The sequence below is a fragment of the Dipodomys ordii genome, unplaced genomic scaffold (assembly GCF_000151885.1).
Source record: "Dipodomys ordii isolate 6190 unplaced genomic scaffold, Dord_2.0 Scaffold1, whole genome shotgun sequence".
NCBI lineage: Eukaryota > Metazoa > Chordata > Mammalia > Rodentia > Heteromyidae > Dipodomys > Dipodomys ordii.
Genome location: NW_012267217.1, coordinates 45,204,915 through 45,231,316, shown reverse-complemented (window position 1 = coordinate 45,231,316; position 26,402 = coordinate 45,204,915). Strand labels below are relative to the sequence as shown.

At 38.7% G+C, this 26,402-nt stretch overlaps 1 protein-coding gene across 4 annotated transcripts in view; it reads right to left on the bottom strand.

Annotated features, from left to right (window-relative positions):
- Nucleotides 1-26,402, bottom strand: part of Unc80 (unc-80 homolog (C. elegans)) — a 183,303-nt gene that overhangs the window by 54,304 nt on the left and 102,597 nt on the right. For 2 of the 4 annotated variants that reach the window (XM_013010848.1, XM_013010840.1), the window contains exons 31-41: nt 22,475-22,656; nt 21,469-21,600; nt 19,435-19,621; nt 18,544-18,675; nt 13,633-13,776; nt 11,828-11,928; nt 10,300-10,386; nt 6,253-6,436; nt 4,467-4,561; nt 1,526-1,615; nt 522-623 (exon numbers count right to left, since the gene is read on the bottom strand). In XM_013010848.1, coding sequence (XP_012866302.1) covers nt 522-623; nt 1,526-1,615; nt 4,467-4,561; nt 6,253-6,436; nt 10,300-10,386; nt 11,828-11,928; nt 13,633-13,776; nt 18,544-18,675; nt 19,435-19,621; nt 21,469-21,600; nt 22,475-22,656 — 1,436 coding nt within the window. The remainder of the gene's footprint in view (nt 1-521; nt 624-1,525; nt 1,616-4,466; nt 4,562-6,252; nt 6,437-10,299; nt 10,387-11,827; nt 11,929-13,632; nt 13,777-18,543; nt 18,676-19,434; nt 19,622-21,468; nt 21,601-22,474; nt 22,657-26,402) is intronic. The other 2 variants (XM_013010826.1, XM_013010833.1) reach the window with 1 other exon arrangement.

Here is a 26,402-nt window from a genome sequence, read left to right as displayed (position 1 = left end):
GCAGAGCGCTTGCCTTAAGCTGAAGAGCTGAGGGACAGTGCCCAAGTCCAGAGTTCAAGCCCCACAACTGACAAAAAAAAAAAAGAAAAGGAAAGGAAGAAAGAAAGAAAGAAAGAAAAAAGTTATGGCTTTTCCTTACAATCTCCTCACTTGGGAGGTTGAGTCAGGAGGTGTGCCAGGCCAATTTGGGCTACAGAGTGAGACCTTGTCTCAAAAATTTAAAAAGGCCAGAAAACAAAATAAAACAAGAACTCAACAAACACTAGGGGAACAAACTAGAAGATATTGCTATTTCATATATCCAATCATTAATCATAATATTATCCGTGGAATAATATAATATTATACCTGATCCAGTTTATAAAACATCTACTGTTTTGAGGAACAATGTATTGACAAAGGCTCTCATTCAGTCTTTGCATGAAGATCGTAATAGAATCACAGGACTCATAACTGGCAATACATTAACAGATTATCTATGCCAACAACATGACATAGAATAAAGTGGAGCGGCCAAATACCTGTTTTTGAATGAGCTCCTGCCCCCTCTCCGGATGCATGTGTACAAGGTTCAGCTGCGGAGACACTGACCTCCGGAAAGGGTAAATATCTCGAACGTAGGTCTGAGGTGGATTACACAAAGAGGTAGGGGGAAATGTTGAGTATTTTTTGCTTTCACATCGTATTTATTATCAGAGCAACAGACCCTCACACTACCAACTATTACAGGAATCACATTCCTTCTTACATGTACCAAGATCTCATATCAGCAATGAGTTCTGGGTTGCAAAAGAGGATTTACTGTGTGCACCTGTCTGTAAGGCTTTGTAACAAATTAGACAAAGACACACACACACACACACAAGTGCTCAAATGTTTAGTCATATTATACTTTTCATCGAAAAGTCAGATAAGCAAAAAAAATTCATTTATTTTTCTGATGATTTTGATTTTTTTTTATCCTCCTCAATTATACAAAAACCTAGAGAAGGAAACCTCCCTCTTCCCCCCCAGGAAAGCATCAATGTATCCAGGCTGGCTATTCTTGCCTGGCACAGGGAACACAGCTGGGAGCAACAGAGTCAAAGGCAACATACTAAAGAATGTTCTGGAAGAAGAAGGTCACTATAAGACAATGCCAGGGGTTATCTGAGATAACCTTTCTCTCAATGGCTCATGTTACCATGGTTATATTTCACATAACAGAATAAAGTGCCAGCTTTCAAATTCCAAACAGACAGATAGACCTCAAATGTGGCACTTTAATTTTTCACCTAGATATGATCTTGATGACAGACTCAGTGTCTTATCACCTACAATGACTATAACTACCCAAGCACAGATATTGTAATCAAAATCCCCACTTTATAGACAGACATCAAAGGGTATATCAAAGTCACACAGACCCAAGTGGCTTTGCTTGTAACCTCTAAACAGCGATGTTTCCATGACTGCAAGCTGTGCTTAGGAGAGGTGTGGTGAGCCTCTCCCACAATCCACATGAACAGCTCTGCTTCAGCCTCACCTTATTGTAGTGGATGAGGTTCCAGCGTTTATCCATGAGAAAATAATGTGTGGACTGGGATTCCGGGATATTGAAAAACTCTAAACACTCCTGGAATAGTCACAAATTTTAACAAAAGTTGATCAGAACCTATTAGGTAATAAGTTGAAAGACACAAGTATAGGAAAAAGCAAGCTTGACCTCTTATAAGATTTGATATATATATATATATCAGATATATTATTTACATACATATTCATACAACATGGCATAATAAAGGATAATGATGTAATAGAAATGATCCATTCTCTCAGTGCCCAAAGATGTAGAGTTCTGCATTCAGTGACTGAGTGACAGATGTATAGTGGCCCACATTGGTCTAAATGCCAGGAGTAAGGAATGCCTGGTACTAACATTAAGGATAATCCAAACTATAGTGCACTGAGCACTTACTATATATTGGATACAAGCGCCAAAGGTTGCCTCAAAGGTTGAAAAAGAGATTGGGGCTCAAGAGGTACTATTAGTTGATTTGGGTTGGAGTAGCTATGGTGGATCCAGTGTTTGAACACACTGTCTGAGTCATATGACCCGGCCCTCCAGTCTGAGTATACACACAGAGCAGTGATGTTTGCTCACTAGGTGTTAGAAATTCTCTGAAGGTGCCTGGGAAACCTGGAAGGAAGAATAATGGCCCTGTCTATTGAAATAAAGTGTACAATTTGACAAAAGTGAATCATTAGGAGGGCTTCTGTTTACATTGGGGCCCAGAACTGTGTTTGAGATAACTAAAAGCTTGCACTACAGCACATGGAAAATGTCGAACTAGTTTATTTATTGGTTTACTCTGAAAACTCTGCAGACATTGCTCGATGTGTCTAGCTATCAACTATATTTCTTTGGAAGGGATCATTGCCAGAATTAGCAGAAAAATCCTTTTTGTCTGAAGTATATATTTGCTGCCTCAGTGACAAGTCAAAACCAAATGAATTCTTTATGCTCATTAGCTATTTTTAAACATTTTATTTATTTATTTATTGTCAGTCATGGGGCTTGAACTCTGGGCTTGGGCACTGTCCCTCAGCTGTTCAGCTCAAGGCAAGTGTTTTACTGCTTGAGCCACAGCACCACTTCTGGTTTTCTAGTGGTTTATTGGAGATCAAAGTCTTACGGACTTTCCTCCCTGCACTGGCTTTGAACTGTGATCCTCAGATCTCAGCCTCCTGAGTAGCTAGGATTACAGGCATGAGCCATGGATGCTTGGCTAAACATTTTATTTTAAAGGTGATGTTCAGAGGGGTTATAGGTATTGAGTACATTTTCTTTTGAACCGTGTCACCCCTCCCTCATTCTTTCCCAGGTTTTCCCCTCCCCTCTGCCCTCCCCCACAAGCTGTAGAGTTCATTTCCAACATAGAGTCTAGTGGGCTTCACTGTTGAATTGGTTCACCCTTTTCGCCACTGTTTCTATGCTTCCCCTTCCCAAATCAGATAAACTTACATACAAGACAAAGGGTACATACAGAAATCAAAAACGGTGACAGAGGGGAATAAAACCAAAGAAAAACAGAAAGAAGATGAAGAGGAAAAAAGAATCACAAGCAGTATAATAAAAAACCTCTTACTTCCATTTCTTGGAGTTCATTTTGATAAGCATCATTTTATATGATCCTATGTACATAGCTATTGAGCTCTTGTGATCCTCTCCTAAGAATATCCTTTGTGCCAGACACTGGTGGTTTACTCTTGTAATCCTAGCTACTCCAGAGGGAGGCTGAGATCTGAGGATCACAGTTCAAAGCCAGCTTGGGGAGGAAAGTCTGTGAGGCCCTTATCTCCAATAAACCACTCAGAAACCAGAAGTGGCACTGTGGCTCAAGTGGTAGACCTGCTAGCCTTGAGCTGAAGAGCTGAGGGACAGCACCCAGGCCCAGAGTTCAAGCCCCACACCTGACCAAAAAAAAAAAAAGAATATCCTTTGTTTACTGTGTGAATGTTTAGATTGCTGTTTGATTAATCATGTCCAGGTGTGATTATTTGTCTTTTACTATCCGTTGGGTTTACTTGTAGATTTATAGGCACATTCTGTTTATTACAAATTAAGGAAACCATGCATCCTATGTCTGGCTTACTTTGCTTAGTGTAAGATTTTCCAAGTCTTTCCATTTCCTTACAAATGCCAGTTTTTTTTTCTGGTGCAAGCATAGAATTCCATTATATTTCATAATATTTACAACATTTTCTTGATCCATTCATCCACCTGGCTTGATTCCATATTTTGGCTATGGTAAGCAATGCTCCATTGAACATGGTAGAGCTGTAGCTTTAGTGTACCCTGAAAACTAGATGAATTCTACTGGGTGCTATCAGAAGTCCTGGGCACCTAGGGTGTCCCTCAGTGTGCAAACCCAGAGCACCTCCAGAACCACAAGAAATTCCAAGCTCTGATACAGGTGGACCCATTGCAACAATGAGGTGTACAAATCGTTATGTCAAAAAACGAACTTTGCAACTTTGGGGGGAGGGTGGAGAAGGTGAAGGGGATGAGAAGGGATGGGAAGGGGAAACAAAGGAGGAGGCAACAATACTTGATAAGAAATGTACTCATTATCTTGCCCATGTAATTGTAACCCCTCTGTACGGTATTTTCACAATTAAAAAAAAAAAAAAGAAATTCCAAGCGCTGAACCTGGAGTTCACGGCCCAGTGAGGGGAGCTAAGAACAGCATCAGAGCCAGGCTGCTACTGTGAAAAGGAACATGCCTGAATTGTCTGCTTTAGTACAGAACTAAAACATCAGGAAAAGGCAAGGGACATTATGCGAGTACATAATAGTGGAGCAGGTTCTCCAACAGTAATAAATTCACTTGAAGACAGAAAAATGTCATGGCATTCTAAAATGAATGATTACTGAATGTCCCAAAAAAGTCAGTGGGTAAAAAAAAAAATGAGACCATTCCCACCTTCAACAGAGCTTCAAATTGAGTATCTTCGTGGACCGGTAATTGGGTTGGGATGTCACACTCGTTTTGTCCATGAACTACCAATGTTTTGGTACCTACAGAAAGTAAAAATCACAATGAACAGAGCTGACTATGAGAAAGTTTATATTTAAAGCATACAATGTTAAAATTCAATCAGTAAAGTGATTTTTTAACTGTTCCTGTTTTTAAGTGCATAATTTGAGATATGTATTTTATAGATTGTACTCTTATTCACAGTTAAATATATATTTCATATATATTCACTCATTAAATAGTGATAGCTACCATTTATGGAGTTTCCAAATACTTTCACCTGCCTTTGACATACATGATTATATTTAAATTTTACAGTAAACCCATGAGGATGAGTGGTATTATTATCTTATTATCTATTATATTATTATCTTATAAAATGAGTGGATTAAATAACCTGTTCAAAGATAAGCATTTGTTGGTAGAAGAGTGAACATTCCAACTTCAAGCATTGCTACAAGTTATCCATGTTAAAGGTGGTGTCCATACAATGATGATTGAAAAAACATGAACTGAAATATTAGCCAAAACAAAACAAATACATGAAATGTACTCAAAAATATATGTGTTTTTTTTTTATATTCTACCTGGCTGGCTAGGCAGATTTAGTTTTTTATTTCACTTATTAGTGTTCACAAATGCATGTGAACACTATGATATGCTTTGATTTTGAAAATTAATTAATTAAATAATGATTTTCTTGTGGCTAGGGATTGCAACCAGGGCCTTAGTCTTGCTAGGCACGAGCTGTGCTTCAGCTGCATGTCCAGTGCTCCCACAGTCCTGGAGACAGGGTCTGTGACACCCAACTCTCCATTCTCCTGCTCAGCCTCCAGAGTGCTAAGCAAACATATTTTTCATGAGTTTTTTTTTTAAGTCTTTGAGTGACAATCTGAGTATCTTTGCTGATACTGCATAGGACATATAAATGTGTATTGAATGCCTATAAGAGTTAGGATGTATGGCAGGAAGCATTTTATACACTGAAGCTAATTTGTTCCTTATAACTGTGAAAGAGGAATTGTATTCTTATTTCATACATGAGGAAGGAAAGCTTTGAAAAATGATGTTCTTTTTCACAGCTAAAACTCAGCTGATGAATGTCAGTGCTGACTTTAACCAAGGCTTCTTTGCTGTCAGAATCTGTGTATAATTTTGTCTTTCTCTTTATTTTAGTACATGTATATTTCATATTTTCTAGGTTACTGAGCATGGATGAAGGCTTGGTAAAACCATCTTAAGAAAAAGCAGGTAAAATGAAAAGCAACAGAATCTAGAATTTATATTACATATCATGTCCTTTTGTAATTCTTCTTCTTCCTGCTTTTCTCTTTTCCAATTTCTCATAAAGCTGCCTCTCAGTGAGTTAATAAAGGACTGGGACCTATGCCATACAAACAATGTCATTCTCGTTGTGCTGCCAAAAATTCACTCCAAAAGGCTTTCAGCTCAGCTGGCTCCTATGACAGACTTAAATAAATCTTTAACCTTGGACGCCCTTCAAGGGCTGATTCACACCAACTCAGTTCTGATGTGTCTCCTTTCATCTGGAACTTCCTGGCTTTTTAAAGGGTCTATTGTATTTCTTTGCTTGTGTGAAACAAAAAAAATTTGGATGGCCTCAAGTAATTCTATGAGTTAGAACTCACAGTTTTCTCATGAATGAAAGAGCCTTGTGCTATTTTCCCAAGCAGTTTATGTTAGTTTTAGCAGTTATGTCATCTAGAAGTACCTGGCATGGAAGCAGTCACAAGGAGCTTCACTTCACATTGCTCCTTCTTCATTGTCTGCTTGAGGTCCTTGAAGAACAGGCCTTCCACGTAGCCAACCACTTCCCATAGGAAAGTCAAAGTGGCAGAAATGGCATCCATCCCCCATTCACAGGGTGTCCGCACGAAGTACATGATTAACCCCACCTGAAAGTCGGAACAAGAGAATTCATGAAGTTCCAGCAATTCTGAGCTCACATTCTCATTTCCTTGGCTTCCTTTTTTTTTAAAATTAAATCTTCCTCTGTGCCTTTATACGGTATTCGTGTTAGATGCTCAAATGGTTCTATAATTCCTTAAGGGCAGTAATCAGGAAAGAATATAACTGAAAAACTGACCAAACTGGCTTCTGTGTTTTATGGATCATTAAAATAATGAATACTTAAAGAAAATAAAAGATCATTTTTGCTATCTTGCATTTTAGACATTCTGGATCAGGCCATCCCAATTAAGTCTGTATATGATGTTTGCTTATACACAATCTGAAACAAAGAGTCTAATATGTTTAATAGTACAAAACTAAAGATGTCTTGCTTAGTCAAGTGAGTAAACTTGAAATTATCATTTGTGTGTCCTTTAAAATAATTTTGAAAATTGTCCATTTACACATTTTTAATTTACATTTAAAATGTCTCATCATAAATTTATTCTTAAAAGGTGAAATGTGTTTAGCACATTAAAATAACATAAAGACTGTAATGGGAATGTTTGAAGGAAAATTCCTGACTACCTTATTCCATAGAACACCACAAAATCAGAACAAACCTCATCTGTAACAGAAATGTGGAAAAGGTAGAAAAGACACTAAGTCTCATGGGTTTACAGTGCCTCACTCAATCAAGCATATGTCTTCCTTAAAACAAAGATACTTGAGGTCTGGGAAGGTGGCTCAGTGGTAGAGTGCTTGCCTCACATGCATGAGGACCTGGGTTCCATTCCTCAGCACTACATAAGCAGAAAAAAGCCAGAAGTGGTGCTGTGGCTCAAGTGGTAGAGTGCTAGCCTTGAGCTGAAGAGCTGAGGGACAGTGCCCGGGCCCAGAGTTCAGGCCCCACGACCGACAAAAAAAAAAAAAGACAAAAAAAACCCCAAAGATACTTGAGATTCTTCTTCTATCATCAAATATGCCTGTTGGCACAGCCAGTTAATGGCAGCTGGCGCGGTGGGGTGTGCTTTCTTTGTGTAGAAGGATGATGGTAATTGTGGACAAGTGGAAGCAGTCTGGACGCCAGACTCCTTCCAAAGTCTTTACAGAACCATGCAGGTCCCCTTCCCCCACACTGAAGACTATGATGTCACATAAGCAGTGCTTGAAATGTCCCTAACAGGGCGGAGAGTGATGGGTCAATGTTTCCAATACCCCCACGATCTACACTTAACAATAGTCATTAGCAAAAAGACAAAGGTAAAAAAGTCACTCTGCCTTTTATGGTTTGGCTCATTTGAGTACAAGGCCCTTCCCCCATCTACTCAAAGCATTGAACTGTTTGCAAATCAGGGAAACAGTAGAATTAGGAAAGGAATACAAAGACAGATTATATTCAATACAAAATAAGATTTTACAGCAAGGTCCAATTATTTTCACTATCAGTTACCTACTGATGTCCAACTTTAAGGCTTATATGGAGGGGGAGGATGGGAAGGGATGGGAAGGGGAAACAGAGGAGGCAACAATGCTTGATAAGAAATGTACTCATTATCTTGCCCGTGTAATTGTAACTCCTCTGTATAGTATTCTCACAATAAAAAAAAAAGAAATAACCTAGCTAAATCCAGACATGACAAACAAAACAACAACAACAACAACAAAAAGGCTTATATGGAGGTCACAGAGGAAGTAGAGGGAAGTAAAATATCCATCTACTTGTTGCAGGACTAAAGGATGGAGGAGAGTAATATCCAGGTAAAGGGTCTGCCTGTCTAGTGACCTGGAAGAATTGGCAGATGTTGGAAACAAGGAAGGAGTGCATACCTCTAGACTCTGGGTGGCTTGCTGACAGTTTACCTCAGAACTTTTCCATACCAACTTGGATACAAGGTAAATTTGGCAGGGCCCGTACTTAAACTGAGGTAGACTAGCATTTGACTGCTAATCTACCTTTGCATTTTGTTTGAGACAGACAAAACCACTTGGCACTTGGCAGGAGAAGTTTTTTTTCAGATGAAATGACAAAGGCTGCTGTTACAGAGCAGGAAGCTATAGCTAGGGGACTTTCCATACTGGCTGTCAATATCAAGGGAAGTTGAGTCTCTCAATAAATACTTCTGGGACCAGACAGGTCTCAGGTGTGGCCTTCAGCCTCTGCTACCCTGGCATCCAAAAACCAGTGATCCAAAGAGCAGTCTCACGGTAGAGCAGCCAGAGGAATCACAAGGGATAGACCATAAAGCAAAAGTCTTTTTCTCTTCTCTTCCTAATCCCACATAGCTCTTAGAATCAAGGCAGTAGGAAAGGAGGATTCCTGGAGATGAAGCACTTCTATCCAAAAGAAACTAAACCTGTTCAAAAGTATGGTTTATATTTTTATATCAGGCTGAACTTAAGCTAGATTGGACATTTATTTATATGTATTTTTATCTTGCCAACCAGCAAGTGGACATTCAGGAAGAAGACTGAATTAGTCGCAAGCAAGTGAAAGGAGTTAGGAACATTTTCTATGTGTTGGATTTGGAGTGGGAGTTAAATTTATCATCCTGCTATAGCTGCCTGTGTATATGCATATGACAGCAGTAACGACGAAAGGAATTTCCCCAAGAAACACAAGTTTGTCTATCATATCTGTTGATTTGGATAAAATTGTAATTTGAAAGCCTCATCATCGTATTCCTGTCCCCAAACTTCATTATCACTTGTCATGTAAGGAGGACAATGTGGAGAAATTGGTAAATCCTGGAGAGCACAGAAAGAAGTTGTCAGTGAAAGACCCCAGACTTCTGGGATACTTTCGTCAACGGAAGGGCGCCCCAGAAAACTCAGACTCCAGGCCGGGAGATGCAATAAGCAAGAGGAGTTTATTTGACGTTTGCGCAAACGGTCTCTCTACCTCGGCACAGGAGAGAGCCCCGAACCCCGGTTACAGGCATTCTTAAAGGCAAAAACCACAAGATTAGCATATAACACCAGGTGTCCCCGGGATTGGCCCGTTTAAAAGTCACTATGTACTCCAGCAATCATTTTTACTATGTGGGGAAGTTTATAACACTCTTTGTAAAACAATTGGCGCGGATGATCAAACGGAGGTAGTCACTCTGGGAGATAAGGGTCAGGGAGTTTACATAATTACAGGCTTGTGATTAACATTTGGCCTAGTTTGCTGGACTTGCCAGGTGGTCCTTATCTTGGGTCCCTACTTGGGTCCCTATCTTGGGTCCCATTTGGCCACTTAGGGAATTTTCAAACAGGAACCAGAAAAACATACCTGTTTGTTCTTTATCTATGACCACAAACCTTGTCCCAGGGGCCGGCATCTGGGCTCTGAGAGACTTTTTACTCAATTACTTATTTCCAGAAGGGAGGGGGGTTAGTGCTAGGGCGAGCAAGTTTACAAAAGCAAAACCAGCAGTTAGCAATTGTAAAATGTAACTCTAATTTTTAATTTTTCAGTCAGAATAGGTTAAAGCATGGATAATTGCCTTGGAAAAATAAATTTACAATTCCTTTCCATCTAGAGAAATAAGTATGTATGATGTGTGTGTGTATGCGTGCACACACATGCAGGCACAGACTTTAAACAACAAAATAAGAAAAGGAAACAGAATGATTAAAAGCTACATGAACCAACGTAAGGAAGATGGCAGATGCTCAGGGGAGACCAAAGGAACTGACATTTATTTGAACATCCACCACACGCTGAGAACAGCACAGGCAAGATCTTCCCATACCGAAAAGCACAAATTCAACTAAGCAGGATTCACCTTTATTCACACACTTAATGGAAATTTATTGAGGAAAAATATCTCTTAAAACATTTTCCTTGTGTTCCTGCTTCCAATTAGCAGTTGAGACTCACCAAGTAGTTGAAGAGGATGTGAGATGTCTGAGCAGGAAAGTCTCCAATGTTTAAGAGGAGTTTGCGCAGCATGTACATTAACTCATCCTGAAAGAAGAGCAGAAATTGAGTGGTTCCCTTCACCTGCCATGCTATAGGAAATAAAATGAGCTGGCTGAAATTCACAAAGAATTTATTGTTTGCCCACGTGTTTATTTCAATTTTCCACAATTTAATATAGTCTATGGGAAAAGTATAATACATGTGGCTATTAGTATTTAAATTATTTGTATCAACTAATGTATCAGTTGTCAGACAGCTATCTTTTAAACTTTTAAAAATGATATTTAAGTAGCTATACAAAGGGATTTCAATTCAACATGTGAGTTTATAAGCATAGTATATTCAATCAATGCCACGCCTTACATTGTTCTCCCTCATAGATCCAAACCTCACCAGCTATCTTTTTTTTACAAAAAGGAAACTTTAAGCTGGGCACCGGTGGCTCATGCCATCTCAGGAGGCTGAGATCTGAGGGTTGAGGTTTGAAGCCAGCTCGGGCAGAAAAGTCCCTATGAGACTCTTACCTCCAATTAACCACTCAGAAAACCAGAAGTAGCTCTGTGGCTTAAGTGGTATAGCACTAACCTTGAGCACAATGAGGCTAAGGGACAGTGTTTAGGCCTGAGTTCAAGCCCCACAACTGACAAAAAAGAAGTAAACTTTATACCATGCCTACAGCTCACAGTCAGATCATATGAGAGCTGTACATTAGTTCTGTCTACCACGAGTGCTAGGAGGGATGGGAATGTGAGGAGATGCCAGGCTGAGACACTGTGAAGTAAATCTGATTTAGGGAAATTCATAATTCTGTTTCCTAGGTTTTAAACCAAGTTCAAGTGAAGCTAGTAAAAGATAACCTGAAATGCCTTGTACGCTTCAGAAAAGTAGCCTAATCTTCTAGTATATTGACTATAACAAAGAAATGAACAAATACTTTTTAATCACCGGTATATGTTTTCATTGTTCAGAAAGCTGCTCTCATTAGGTATCTTACGGGTGGCTGGGTCTATTAGCTTTGTGGTTAATGAAGAGTGTTAGCCTTTTCTAATAATCTCACCTGTATTACAGGCTGATAAGTAAACAATAAATGATCACAGTACTAAAACATTATGCTGAATTTCATCTTTGCTTCAAATTCTGAGAATCTTGTGGTGGTAGAGTTATCAGTAGAAATGTATTATAAATATATGGAGATACCAATTAATGGAGACATTTGAAAGAAAACAGCAAAATTTAATTTTATTCGTCATTAGCATTATTTAAAAAGATCTTGATCAACATGTATTGCATATTTTCATATATTGCTTTGTAAAATGACAATTCTGTTGTAAAACTACTTAAAGATAAGAACACTTAAAAATAAAAAAAATTGAAAGAACTTTACTTTGTGGGAGGACATTGGTGTTGCTCATACAACATTAACAAGTGTTTCTCTTGCTTCTAACAGAGTATACACTCATAGCTATAACACAAAAGAGGAATTTACTTGTCTATTGCTGATGGTCAGTTTTTCCAGAAAATGTCGAAGGACTGTTGATGGATCTTCAATTAGACAATTCCACAAAACTTGCTGGGCCACAGCACTCACTTTAGAAGAGAAAAGAAATCAATCAGTTGTCATAATGGAGATGAGTCTATCAGATAAAATATCATGCCCATTACAAAGTTTAATTACTTTCTCCCTTTTGCCTTAAAAGGGTTCTCTGAACACTTTCTCTATTGAAAGGTGACAATTTATTCTTTTGTTGTTGTTACTGAACATTTTTACATGTAAAGATAAGGAAATAAAAAAGAACGTAGGATTGTCTTTAGGTATTAGCGTAGTTTTCTAAGGATCATTTTTGTGAATATGCAGTTGTTTTTGTTGTGGATACCACCCTAAAAGTAGAAGTAGTACATTTTTATTGTAGTCAGATTCCATTGTTGCTTAGGAAATTGCTAGAAACCAATTATCTGTCAAAGTGTTTTATACTTTTTCAGTTTTTTTTAAATTCATATTATGAAATACTATTCTCATTAGCAAAGTGTGGGCATGTTAGTTCCCTTGCCTCCTGACTATTTGGAATTTTAACTTAAAATGATCTTTTCCATTTTTGTAACTTAATGATAAGACTTCATTGTTTATCTAGTACATCTATGATTCAAGCGGAAAAGGTCAGATAATGTGATGTCAGGAAAATGAACCCTTAGATATGTATTTTAATGTTTTTTTCTTTCATGCATGTGTTTCTAATGCATTTATAAGATTATTTCTTTGTTGCTTTGTATGTCCCTCCCCCACAGTATAATCCCTGCTTTCACTATATTTGATGTCAGTATAACTTGAGGAGGAGTTGTGAAAAACCTATTGTTTAAAGATACAGGTAGACCTGTTGCAACAATGAGAAGTACAAGTTGTCATGTCCAAAACGAGCTTTACAACGTCGGTGGGCGGGGGAGAGGGGGGAAGGAGAAGGATTGGGATTGGGGGGAGGGGGGAGGCTGGGAAGGGATGTGAAGGGTAAACAAAAGGAGGAGGCTGCAATGCTTGGTAAGAAATGTACGCATTATCCTGCCCATGTAATTGTAACCCCTCTGTACAGTATCTTCACAAATAAAAGAAAAGAAAAGAAAAGAAAAAAAAAGACTTCATTGTTGTTTCAAATGGCAGTGCCATTTACCAGGAAAGATAACCAAATAGGAAAAGATAACTTTGGTTGGTATCAACTTAAAAGCTAAAATTAATAAGGTGGCTAAAATCAATGATGTGCAAATAAGTGCTGTTTTCTGGTTGTTAATTACATTCACAGACCCAACTGGGTATTTTATTTTATTTTAAATTTAATTAATTTATTTATTGTGCAGTACTGGGGCTTAAATACAAGGCTTGAGCACTGTCCCTTAGCTTTTTTGTTTAAGTCTAGCTCTCTGCTACTTGAGCCACAACTTTACTTCTGGATTATTGGGTGATTAGCTAGAAATACGAGTCTCACAGACTTTTCTGCCTGGGCTGGTTTGAACTGCTATCCTTAGATCTCAGCTTCCTGAATAGCTTGGACTATAGTCATGAGTCCCCGGTGCCCAGCCCAATTGCATACTTTAAATGCATTATTTTGGTTATAAAGGTGTTAGAGAAGGAGATAGAGGAAGAGATAGAGTTAGTATGACATGCTACAAATCTGTAATTATAATATTTACATAGCATAATATAACATGTGATCAGCAGATTTTGTGTTTAAGAGCAACCTACAATTTCTCATCAGGTGAATAGTCTAAGAACATAAGTGAAAGTTCAATGGGTCAAAATGGTACCTGCGACTCCATCTTCCCGCACCTCACCATCCTCCATTAAATGAACAATGGGAAGTACTGCTGCACAGATGCATGCTGGGAACACAGCTTGTGGGGGCTGAGGTACGTGGTGGTTTGGTGTGTGTTCAGTGGTGTGTTCCTCATCTGAAGAGAGAGAAAAAAAGTGCTTTTCTTAGTGATGTGACTCTAATACTTTTTTTTTGTCGGTCGTGGGGCCTGAACTCTGGACCTGTGGTGTTGTACCTCAGCAATTCAGCTTAAGGCTAGCACTCTACCACTTGAGCCACAGCAACACTTCTGGCTTTTTTCTGCTTATGTGGTGCTGAGGAATCGAACCCAGGGCCTCGTGAATGCAAGGCAAGCACTCTACCACTGAGCCACCTTCCCAGTCCCTCTAATACATTTTTAAGTTCAGATTCTGCCTAATATCAATACAATCCTTGCAACAATAGGAAATACTAGAATTTTAAAAAGGTAAATTTGTAGAATGCCCAGTCTATGTTAGTACAAAAAATAAAGCCAAATCACTTCTCAAATACTGCATCCACATTTTCTAGAGAAATAGAAATAGATCACCTTGCAAAATGAAATCAGAGAAGTTAAAATTCTAAGTTGATATATAACATCTTTCATCATTGCATGTAAGTGTGTGTGATTCAGAAACATGAGGGGTGGTTATCACAATTTGAAGCAGCAGAAAATAGGTATAAATGTGAACTCAGGTTAAAAATGACAGTCCATTCATTAATGGTCTGATCTTCAGTGCTAAATATGGTTAATAAATTCATAACAATTATATGTGGAATAAAAGGCTTATATTTAGTAGTCAAAGAATACAGAAAAGATATTTAGGTCTTATTAAAGTCATTTTTGTTATTAATACAAAATAAGTATAACTTCTTTGAAGCCATTAAAGAACAATGGTATAACTTTGATATTCAGATTTCAGGAAGAAAAACCTGGAGAATAAGATTTCTATAGGAGGCATGTAAATCTCTGACATACTCCTGAATATTCTGAGTAGATTTACATTAATCAAAAGTATTGATGGAGTCACAAAAATGTTCCTCAAAGGAAAGCCTACTTAAAATCATTGGTCAATGTTTAAAAAAGAATCAGTTACTCACAGACACTTCTAAAACAATAGAAGAGAACAAGTAGAAGTATCACAGCTCAGGCTGGCATAAAATGAGAACACAGGCAAAAAGGAGCTGTAGGAGACTCTTTGTTGGTAGAGGGCTTGCCTTGCAAGTTTGAGGCTCCGAGTTCAATTCCCACTATCACCTCCTCCCTCACAAAAGACAACAGACATCATACTAAATGATGAAAGACTTGAATGTTTTCCTGATATCATAAAGACTAAGACCAGAATATTAAGGAGATACCATTTCTACTTGACTTTGTTTGTACTGGATCATTAGCCGGTGCCATTAGGCAATAAAAATAAAAGGCATCTGGATTAACAGGAAAGAAATAGAATTATTTCTATTTTTGGATGATGTGCTTTCACATGTAGAAAATTCTAAGGAAAATTGAAGAAGCTGACAAGCTATTTCAATTAAGTTTTCAGTATAAAAAACAAATATGCAAAAGTATTGTATTTCTATATATCAGCCATGAAAAAGATCTGAAAATGAGACTAGGAGAACAATTCTCTGCACACTAGCATCAAAAAGAATAAAATCTTTGGGAATAAACTTAGTGAGTGAAATGTACTGAGAATGACACACATTATTGAGGTAGACACGTGAGTGGAGGGAAAGATATTCCATGTTCATGGATTTGAGGCCTTGGTATCTCTCATATTGATCTACAGGTACAATGCAATGGAAGGCCATTTGCCATTTTTCTTGGGTTAGGGAAGAAAGCAATAAGCTAATTCTAAAATTCACACAGAAATGCCAAGAAACCAAGAATAGCCAAAATAATCTTGAAAAAGAAAATGAGAGTTGCCAGATTCATACTTCCCAATTTAAAAATTATGCAAGTACAGTCATGAAGACTGCAAGGTATTTCTATATGAATTAAATAGAGTCAAAAGAATAAAACCAAACTACTCTACTTATTTTCAATCAGTTTTGAGAAAGGTATAAAAAATTGAATGTGGAATACTGTATTTTTAAAATAAAAATAGTGACAGGATAACTAGGTATTATATGCAAAAGAATGAAGTTGAATCCTAATTATAACAAAAATTAGCTCAAAATTGGTCATACACTTGCATGTAAGCACTAAAGTTATGAAATTATTAGAAAAAACCAAAGGAGTTACTGTTTGTGAACTAGGATTAGATGACTGTTTCTTAGATATGTTATAAGAAGTAAAATGAAAAAATATACCCATAAGCCTTAATTAGAATTTCTATGTTTCAAACTTGCTATTAAGAAGATTAAACCATAGACTGAAAGAAAATATTGCTAAATCATTTGATAAATGATTTATATCAAACATGCATGAATAATTATGAAAACTCAATAATGAAAACACAAGGTTGCTCATTTTCAAATGAGGCTCTTGATTTTTTTATAGGACATTTACATACTTTTTGCTCTCAAGTTGATATACATGCTTTCCAAATTATGTAATTTGATTATCTTCTTTAAATTAAGTGATATTTCAATTTAATATGTAAAAAGTAATCCAAGATAAAACTAAGCAAAAAACCAAGGCCTTGTGCTCTTTCTGCTGAGCCAGATCTCCAACTCCAGTTTTTGCTGGTTATTTTGAGATTAGGGAGTTGCTTCCTGCCTGGGTGTGATCTGTCTTATGTTAGGCTTCCAGGGCTTGTGCCACCAAGTCTAGCTATTCATTGAGAAGGAGTCTCATTAACTCTTCTGTCCAGTTTGGCCTTGACCACTGCTCTCCTAATTTCAGCCTCTCAAATAGCTAAGATTACAAATGTAAGCTACAGCATCTAGATTAAGCAAGAGAGTTATGGGTATTTTTCAAAGAAGATATTCAAATGGACAATAAGCATATGAAAAGATACATCAAGTCATCTGACAAATAATCAGTAGCAAATGAAAATCACGAGACACTATTTCATCCTCACAAGGATGCCCAAAGCAAAAGCAAATGCTCATAATGCAAGTGTCAAAATGAAGTGCAATAATTTGAATCCTCATACTTTTTAACAGGAATGAAGAATGGTAGAGCAGCTAGGGAAGACACTTGGATAGTTTCCTCACAAAAATACTAGTCTGTCTGTCCTTAACAGCATAATTCACAATAGTCAAAACATAAAGAAGTAGGAACAACTCACATATCAAGTAGCGGATGAATTAACAAAATAATGTATGTCCATATAACAGAAATTGTCAGGCGATAAAGACAAAATAAAAAACAGATAATTGCTACAACACAGATAAACCTTGAAAATATCTAAGGGGCCAGTCACCAGGCCACATATTGTATGATCCAATTTCTATAAAATATGCAGAGTAGGCAAATCCATAGAATAGAAAGTAGATTAGTTCTTTTCGGGGACTGGGGAAAGTGCTGGATGGGTAAGGACTACTAATAGATATGAGGTTTCTTGGGGGATAGTGAAAAGATTTTAACATTATAGTGGTGAATGTTGTACACTCTATGGGTATGCCAAAAATGATTGCATTGTCTGCCTCAAGGGAGAAATATTATAATGTGTGAATTGTATATCAATAAAGTCCTATAAAAATATAAATGTGCCTTGGGTTCATCTCCACAGTATCAGTCACTTTTCCAAGTGTTCCACTGTTCTCAGTGTTTTTGCTGACTTTGTAAATCAGGGATGAAATTTGTAATCCATGAAGCATTGTGGCCCATAAGCTTTAATTAATGAGGTAATTAATTTTTGCCAGTACTGGGGCCTGAATTCATGGCTTCATGCTTTTCTTTTTTTTTCTTTGGGTCCGGTTGTGGGGCCTGAACTCTGGGCCTGGCCACTGTCCCTCAGTTTTTCAGCTCAAGGCTAGCACTCTACCACTTGAGCCACAACGCCACTTCCGGCTTTTTTTCTTTTTGCTTATGTGGTGCTGGGGAATCGAACCCAGGGCCTCATGCGTGCAAGGCAAGTGCTCTACCACTGAGCCACCTTCCCAGCCTGCTTTTCTTTCTTTCTTTTTTTTTTTTCTTGGCTCAAGGCTGACACAATACCATACTTCCAGTACTGGCTTTTTGCTGTTGCTGTTAATTAATTGGAGATAAGGATCTCACAGTTTTTTCTACCTAGACTGGCTTCGAACCATGATTCTCAGATTTCAGCATCTTGAGTAGCTAGGATTACAGGCGTGAGCCACCAGCACCTGGCTCAGCATGAGCTTTTTAGAACATTAGTTTTCTGTTGATTGTTAAATTGGCCCACAGTACTATCTTATGGTCACCCATTGGAATCATCAGAGGAGATTTAAAAAATACTAATGCACAGGTCTCATCCTGGGAGGGAGATTCCAGTTTGGTTTGGGGGTGGGCTGGACATTATTTTTTAAAAAGCTTCCTGTTTTTATTATGGGGAGCCATGGTGAAAAACATATTAACTGTCAATCATAATATCTTCTGAAGTCTCAGGAATATGATTACTTGTAGTGATGCAGTGTAATTAAATAAAACCAATTTAAATGAAACAATTCCCATATTAAATAAAAATATTTGAAATAAATACAAATAAAATAAAATAAAAATATTTAAAACTTCTAATCATCAAATTTAATGAAGACAGTGTAATGAAGCGAGATAATGATATTAATCAGAAGCTATCAAATAAAGAACACATCAGTATGAGGCACTGTACCACACACCTATAATCCCAGCATTCAAAAGTGGGGGTAGGGGGGCCTAGGAAGATGGATTGTTCAGCACCAGTCTGAGCTACACAGCAAGATTCTAGCTCAAAACAACAAGAATAAGAAGAGAGAACATCTCTCGAGGATGTACCTTCCGCGCTGACCGCTGAGCGCACTGACCAGACAGAGCCTCGGCGGAAGGAGTAATTCCTGTGGGAGGTGCTGGAGGTGCAGGACGGGCTCACAGACAGTCGGCGGGAGGCCAGATTGGTGACTTCTTCTACTGGCAGACAAAATGGGGAATGTGAATTTTGGTTTTACAATATAAATCTATTATCGCCATGGTAGTAGCACTTACATCGTAAGTACGTGGTGCTCACAGACCATAAAGCTTAGGAAAAGAAAAGGAAAGGAAAAAAATACCTCCATCCCCCACCCCCCAAAAAAGAACCTCCAGCAATCAAAAGAAAACAACAAAACCTAAAAGTCATCTACAGTAACAGAAAATTCCTCCCCCAAATTCCTACAAATTTAGAGCAAAGAATCCCTGAATTTAGGTTGGCACAAAATCACTTTCTGGTCCCAACCTATGAAGTATTTCACTTGTGAAGGTTAAAAATAATTCGTGAAGGGGGTAACGATGCTCGACAGGAAATGTTCTCTGCACAGTATCTTCACAATAAAAATAAGATTAAAAATCATTGTGAGCTCTAACTTTTCTTTTGATGATGGAAGAGGGGTTGCCTTTTCCTTAATACACATTCTGTTGTTTCCTGACTTCAATCAATGCTTGGGCCCATTATCAGCTAGGCTCAAGGAGGCTACCATTCTCCTTGGGAAATAGACTAACTCTAAACTTGAGGCAGCAGCGACTTAGTCCTCCTTTCTATAGCATCAAGATGTGAGAGGGAGGGAGACAGAGGGGTCGGGGGAGGAAGCATAGCCCCTGGTCACATAACATCACCACTGAGGGTTCAAAGCAAGTCCACTTCCTGTGCCACTGTCCCTCCCAGCCCCAGGAGGTCCTCTGGGTAGAATGCACCTTCTTCTTCTGGCTCGGAGTTGGGTGAGCAGGTGGGCTCATAGCAAGCCTCCTGGGTGATGGGGATAGCGGTGATGAGGCTGGCTTCTCGACCAAGGCGTTTCTTCTCTTCCTCCTGCTGCAAGTTCTTTAAGATGTGTTCTGCCCTCTGATGGGAGCGAGACACCGCTCGGGCTGAGAAGGATTTCTATGGAGACATGAAAGCAAGTTCTTTAGAAGCAAATCTCCATGTCAAGTCATAGGCAGACAGCGTAATCTAGCTGGGTGCCGGTGGCTCAGGCTACTCAGGAGGCTGAGACCTGAGGATCGGGGTTGGAAGCCAGCCCAGGCAGGAAAATCTGTGAGACTCTCATGTCCAATAAACCACCAAAAAACCAGAAGAGGCTCTGTGCCTCAAGTGGTTGATCTTTGAGTTGAAGAGCTGAGGGACAGTGCCCAGGCCCAGAGTTCAAGCCCCACCCTTCACCTCACACCTCCCCCCTCAAAAAGAAAAGACTAATCCCAATGAAATACTTTCAGACATGTTGTTAGGGTACCTATCTCTCTTTTCAGGGAAATTCATTGTTTATTTTTCTGTTGTTTCTATGGTGTCATTCCTTGCATTTAAACAAAACAATTTTCCAACAATACCTGTAATTCTTGAAAACTCATTTCCTTTGCAGGACTTTGGGTGATTCTTTAAACATTAAGACCAAGTAAACTTAGGCCCAAATGTCTTTGAACTAGCTTTAAATGAACACTTATTACATAAAGTTAGTAACATACAATTCAGAGTCATGGAAAGGAGGAGAAAAGATAATTATCTCCTACATTAATCAGTTAGATGGTTTATTTCATTTTTGTAGAGTGAATTTTTCTCCTACAAATACCAGTGATTAAATACAAATTTAAAAATTTGTGGGAACTAATCTATTCAATGGAAACTAGTAGTGTCTTGGTTGTTCTTTCTATAGCAGATTCTTAGTAGCCCCACTTTTGAGGTTACTAAATGTTTACTATAATGAATGGCACAACAGCAGTTAAAAATCACGTGATAGGCTACTTGGTGATCAATTTTCAGAGCCAGCTGGCTTAGCTGGTTTATTGTAAACACCAAGTAAAAATTGCTGGGTGTAAATTCACTCCCACGTAGCTTTTTTTTTTTTTTTTACTTAAGGCTGATGCTATGCTGCTTGAGCCACATCTCCAGTTCCAAAGGCACATATTCTTGGCCTTTTTTGCAAATAAACTATATTCTAAACTTGGTTGCTTATGTCACATAAGTGTTCTCACAACGATGTCAGTCATGATGGCACTGATGACCACCAAACAAAAGATGCTAACACCCTCTTTTCACCTGCTCTTGCAGGGCCAATGACATTCACCTGCAGGTAGTTTATTTATATACTAGAATTGTGTGTGTGTGTGTGTGTGTGTGTGTGTGTGTGTGTGTGTGTGTGTTCATGTTCATCCTGGGGCTTGAACTCAGGGCTTGGACACTGTCTTTGAGCTTCTTTTTCTCAAGGCTAGAGTTCTAGCACTGGAGCCACAGCTTCACTTCAAGTTTTTGGGTTTGTTTTTTTTTTTGGTGGTTAACTGGAGTTAAGAGTCTCACAAGGCCTTTCCTGTCTGAGTTGGTTTCAAACAGTGATCCTCAAATCTCACCTCCTGAGTAGCTAAGATTGCAGGTGTGAGCCACTGGTGCCGGGCTTACATACTATAATTTAAATGAACATGTTTGTTTTTACAATAAATAGCAGCAAAAGTATTCTCTTTGCTAAGAAATCAATGCCTTGTGCTTTTAACAGCTCTACAAGGTGGCCGCGGCTCTGATTATAAAACAAAGAACAAGTGGCTCGGAGGTATGCAGAGATGTTTAGTCTGAGAGGTTAGTTCTTTCCATTCATAAGAATAAAGACCACCGAGGCTGGTTTATGATGTTGTGATGTCACACCTACAACAAGAACGAACCAACTGTCTCACCTGTGTTGTTCTTTTCTTCTACATCTACTCAATGCAACCTGGAGGAAAGGAGAGAAAGTGTCCACTACTCACAGACTGGTCTTCATTAATGGGGTCCTGGACACTTCCGCTGCACTGAGGGACCCACGGAGGGTCGAACATGGGGACAGATGGCATGCCAAGCACTGGAGAGGGCAGGGTGAAGTTGATACTGGGAGGTGGGATCTGTGAGTTGATATCAGAAGAATGAAGTGAGTCCAATGGAATATAAACGAGGATGAATCGTAAGTATACTTGTGACACAAGCTGCCCTCGTCAGTGTTAAGGAAGTGCCTCCTCTCAGCATAAGCAGTACTAAAGGAAAGGGCTGTTTCCCACGATTTTCCCAAGGTTCTGAGGCACGGGTAAGACTCTCTGGGCCTCAATTAAATATCTGGGAAAATGAAGGGTTTTAACCAAGTATTCTTTGATTGTGTTAATCACTCAGTCCTCCACAACACGGTATGTGTCCACACACACATATGTAGAGAGGCTTATAAACCAAACTGTCATGTGCTTTTACCTCTGGAGATGGTAGTAAGATTTTTAAGGAGTACAGAAACTGATGATCTTAGTCTACATTCTGCAATCTCTCAGTCTGTGTGTGTGTGTGTGTGTGTGTGTGTGTGTGTGTGTGTGTATGAGCGTGTGTAGCTCTGGGGCTTCACTCAGGGTCTTGGGCACTCCATTGGCTTTTTTTCCATTCAAGACAGGCACTTTACCATTCAAGCCATGCCACTAATTCTAGCTTTTTGCTGGTTAATCAGAGATAAAGAGACTTTTATGTTTGAGCTGACTTTGAAATGTGGTCCTCAGATCTCAACCTCATGAATAGCTAGGATTACAAGCATGAGTCACTAGTGCCTGACTGTTTTTTGCTTTTTGTTTGTATTTAATGAACAGAATTCATTCACATAATATATGTGAATATTTCCTTATATTATTAGAGAGAAAAGGAAATTTCTTTGGCTATACACAGCGGCTCTGAGGTTTAACAAGCCTTGGGTTCATGTCTAGTCTAACCCAAAGTGGGGTTTTTATGTAACCTCCCATTCCTTACCTTGAAAATCTGCTGTGCTCCCTCTTCCATGCGGGGCCAGACCTGGTAACGGAACCTCCAGAGCGTGTGGAACTTGAGGACTGCATTCAGTCTCTGCACGGTCTCTGGGTGGTGGAACTCGGACATCAGCATATCTGACACAGCCTCGGGGACCTTCACAGCACACAGCAGGAACATGGCAGCTACAGACAGATGGTAACTCATTAGCTTCACGTGTGACGGTTTTGGTTGATTTCTGGGATTGAGGGAAGTGGGAACTTTTTCTACCTCCTAAAAATGACTCTTGAATGGCTGTTAGCTAGGATTAGCCAGGCACCTCGTGCTGACCAGAGCCGACATTGTTTTAGGCACTGGAAACCCATCATGGTCATTCTACCGATAGGCATCCAAGAGCTAGTGCAAAAGAAACAATACCATGACGGTTCAGTAGTTATGCTCTAAGCAAAGCCTCCTTCGGCTCACTGTGAAAAGCAAATGCCAGTTTTGAAAACAAATAGCGAAAAAAAAATCACATTGTGAAATCTTTTTTTTTTTAATGTAGGGAAGGGCTAGTCTTCCCAGAGTGACCCAAAGATGGTAGATAAACCTGTTCTTAACATTCGTTATGTTAAAAACCAAATCCCATGTTGTAGATTCTATTTAGAAACTTCTATACTTTTCCAGCAATAGGAGAGATTGAGAAGCCAAGAGAGATTTAGTAGACCATAATACTACTTTTTTAATTTTTGGAAAAGCCAGACATCAATAAGAAAAATACCAAAGCTACTGAATAATGAGACTATACAGCATTGAAAGATGAGTGGTACTGCTAACAACATCATCCATAGTCTCTCTCGTTCTCTTCTCCAGAGATGGCACAGGCCATTGTTCTAGAAGAATGGGTTGAGTCCTAACTCACTTCTCTGATCTGAAATATTGGGCAAGCCTCTTAACTCCTATTGGCTTTCATTTCCTAGTAGTGAAATGCTGATAATGGTGGTGATATGATGATGATGATGATGATGATGATGATACCTGACTCAAAATTTGTTAGAATAAATTAAAATACTATATGGAACAATACTTTGTGAAGTTCGTTTGACTTTCTAGAGGCAATGTCTTGTAGTGGAAGGGACATTTATAATGTGCAACCAGAAGATTTGAGTCTGAAGCTGGGTGCCAGGAGAAGATGGAGGAGGAGGTGTAAGGGAAGAGAAGGAGGAGTAAGAGGAAGAAGAGGAGGAAAAGGAAGAGGAAGAGGTATAGGAGGATAAAGAGGAAGAAGAGGAGGAAGTGGAGGAGCAAGAGGAGGAAGGGGAGGAGGAGGAGAGAAAGAAAAGGAGGAGGAAGAGGAGGAGGAAAGGTGGAAGAGGAGAGGTAGAAGAGGAAGAGATCTAAGTCTGAATTTTCTGTCTCTCTAGTCTAAGTTGAGTAAATTTTGATAAGTACCCTGAACTGGCTAAAGTTTGCTCATCTACTAAAGAGTTTATTCATTAAATAGCATGAATGATATCATTCTATAACATGTAAGTTATACTAATCATTAGCTTTTGACAACTCTTTCCTTTAGCCTACTAACCATTTAAATCTCCACTTTCTAATTTTTTCATTTTATCCATTTCAATTTTTAAAATGCCATGTCTACTTTTAAAAGAAGAGCTCCAAACTAATCTCTTTATAGGCACACTTGGAATACTCAGTAATCAGCAGATACAATGGTATTTTTATACTACTTGTTTCCTTTGAAACCTTCCATAACAATGTTCTTGGAGAATTACTCCCCTTGATTCTCATGGCTAGTGATGATAAAAATGTCCACTTTTGGTGAGTGTGGGGGCTTTACTTGGCTTCCTGGTATGTTTTCTAGCCTTTTAAGTGGAGGGCAATGGTAATTGTAATAATAATTATCTTTTCTTTCTTCCTACTAATTCTCCTTCAGATAGCATGCATCCAATTATTTTTACCTTTCACATTGATACATTATCCAAACCGACTTCTGGCTGTGGCCTTTCTCTTTAGCGTTGGTATTATATCAAAATTACATGTTACCAACTCTTACTCATCCCAAAAATACAACTACCTTTTATTTTCTGGTATTAATGCTAGTCAATACCATGTGAACTCAAACTGCATCCTTAGGTTTTTGTTGTTGTTGTTGGTCATGGGGCTTGAACTCTGGGCCTGGGCATTGTCCCTCAGCTCTTCAGTTCAAGTCTAGCGGGTCTACCACTTGAGTGGTTTTTGAGTGGTTTATTGGAGATAAGAGTCTCACAGACTTTTCCTGCCCAGGCTGGCTTTGAACTGTGATCTTCAGATCTCACTCAGCCTCCTGAGTAGCTAGGATTACAGGTGAGAGCCACTGGTGCCCAGCCCTTAGATTTTTTTTGAAACATGGTCTCTCTAGGTATTTCCAAATGGCCTTGAATTCACTTTGTAGCCCAAGTTTGCCCCAACCTTGAGGTACTTCCGCCTAGTCTTCTCAACTGTTGGTACTACAGGTTTGGGCCACCATAACAGTCACTACTTCCAAAAGCACAAACTCTTCCATTCACTGCTGCCACAGTAGGTGTGACGATAAATTATAGTCTGTTTACAGCAGTACTCCTCAGCTCGGAGCCTAAACTAATTCTCCACAGTAATTGCAGACAGTCCACACCCCTTAGCCTGCTGTTCTGGTTGTGTACTCAGATGATACACAGCTGGTTCCTCTCTAAAATGACCCGAGTTGGCAAGTCAATGTCCTCAGCCTTTCAAAACAAGCCCTGAATATTTCCACATCCATGTGGGTTTTCCCGCACTCATTTCTCTATTAAGTTGACTTCTGCCAGTTTTTAAAGCTCCATCAACCTGTTTATTAGAGTTTTCTCTCCCATGGAAGTTTCCATGACTGTGTAAATGTGTCTATCCCTCAACTTCTTCAGTTTTCTCAGAGAAGCATAGAGAAAGAAAAACATGGCCTTAAAAAACCACAAAGATATCTTAGAAAGATATTTGTTGCACTAATGCAGTAAAAGAATAAAAGGCTGAAATCAACCTAAAGTTGCATTTAAACACCCTGATTAAGAAAAATATGATATGTTCACCTATTCAATGGAATATTTTGTAGCCATTAAGAAGAGTGAGAAGAAACTATAAACGGATGTAAATACGGCCACTTATATATCAGCAAAAAAGTGCAAAGCTTTTACTATATGTCCCATTTGTGTTGCAATGAAAAGCTTTAATATAAGCCTACATACTTAGATGAATATATAAGCCATAGTGCACTCCAAAAGGATCTCTGAGAAACTTAAAACTTGTGCCTCTAAGGAAGGGAATGGGCAGTCTCAGAAAACAGGGTAAAAATTTAACTTTGTATATGCTTGCACTATTTGAATTTTTGTCACATGTGTTCAAATAATGACAGAAAAGTAATCAATATAAAAGGAACAAAAATAAAGACCCCATAGTTTACATCTACCACTTTCTAGCAATGTTTCTTGGGCAAATCACTTAAATTTCAATAAATTTGTTTTGATATTGTATGGCAATTACTCATATGAGGTTTAATAAAGTTAACAAAAGTAAATAGCAGTCAGACAAAATGGACGTTATCATTTGTGAAGTAGAGTAAAATATGGATGGTGGGGTAGTTATTCTAATTTGCTACCATCCTGCTAAAAAGATTGGATCTGAGATTTCTCTTAAAGGGCCAGGTCCCTACTCATGGCGGGGGTTGGGGTGGGGGTGGGCATTAAAACCTCTAGGAATTATTGTCTGACAACATTTCTTTGGTTGGGTCTAAGAGACACCATCTCTTCCTAGTTTTCCTATTTTCTCTTCCCACTTCTTAAAATTTGCTTTTAGTCAGGAGGGAGCAGTTCTGCTTTGCCATGTGTTGCCCACTACTGCTATCTGATACCCACCCCCCACCCAAAGAAGCTAACGGCTGGGTCTTCTAGATAATGGA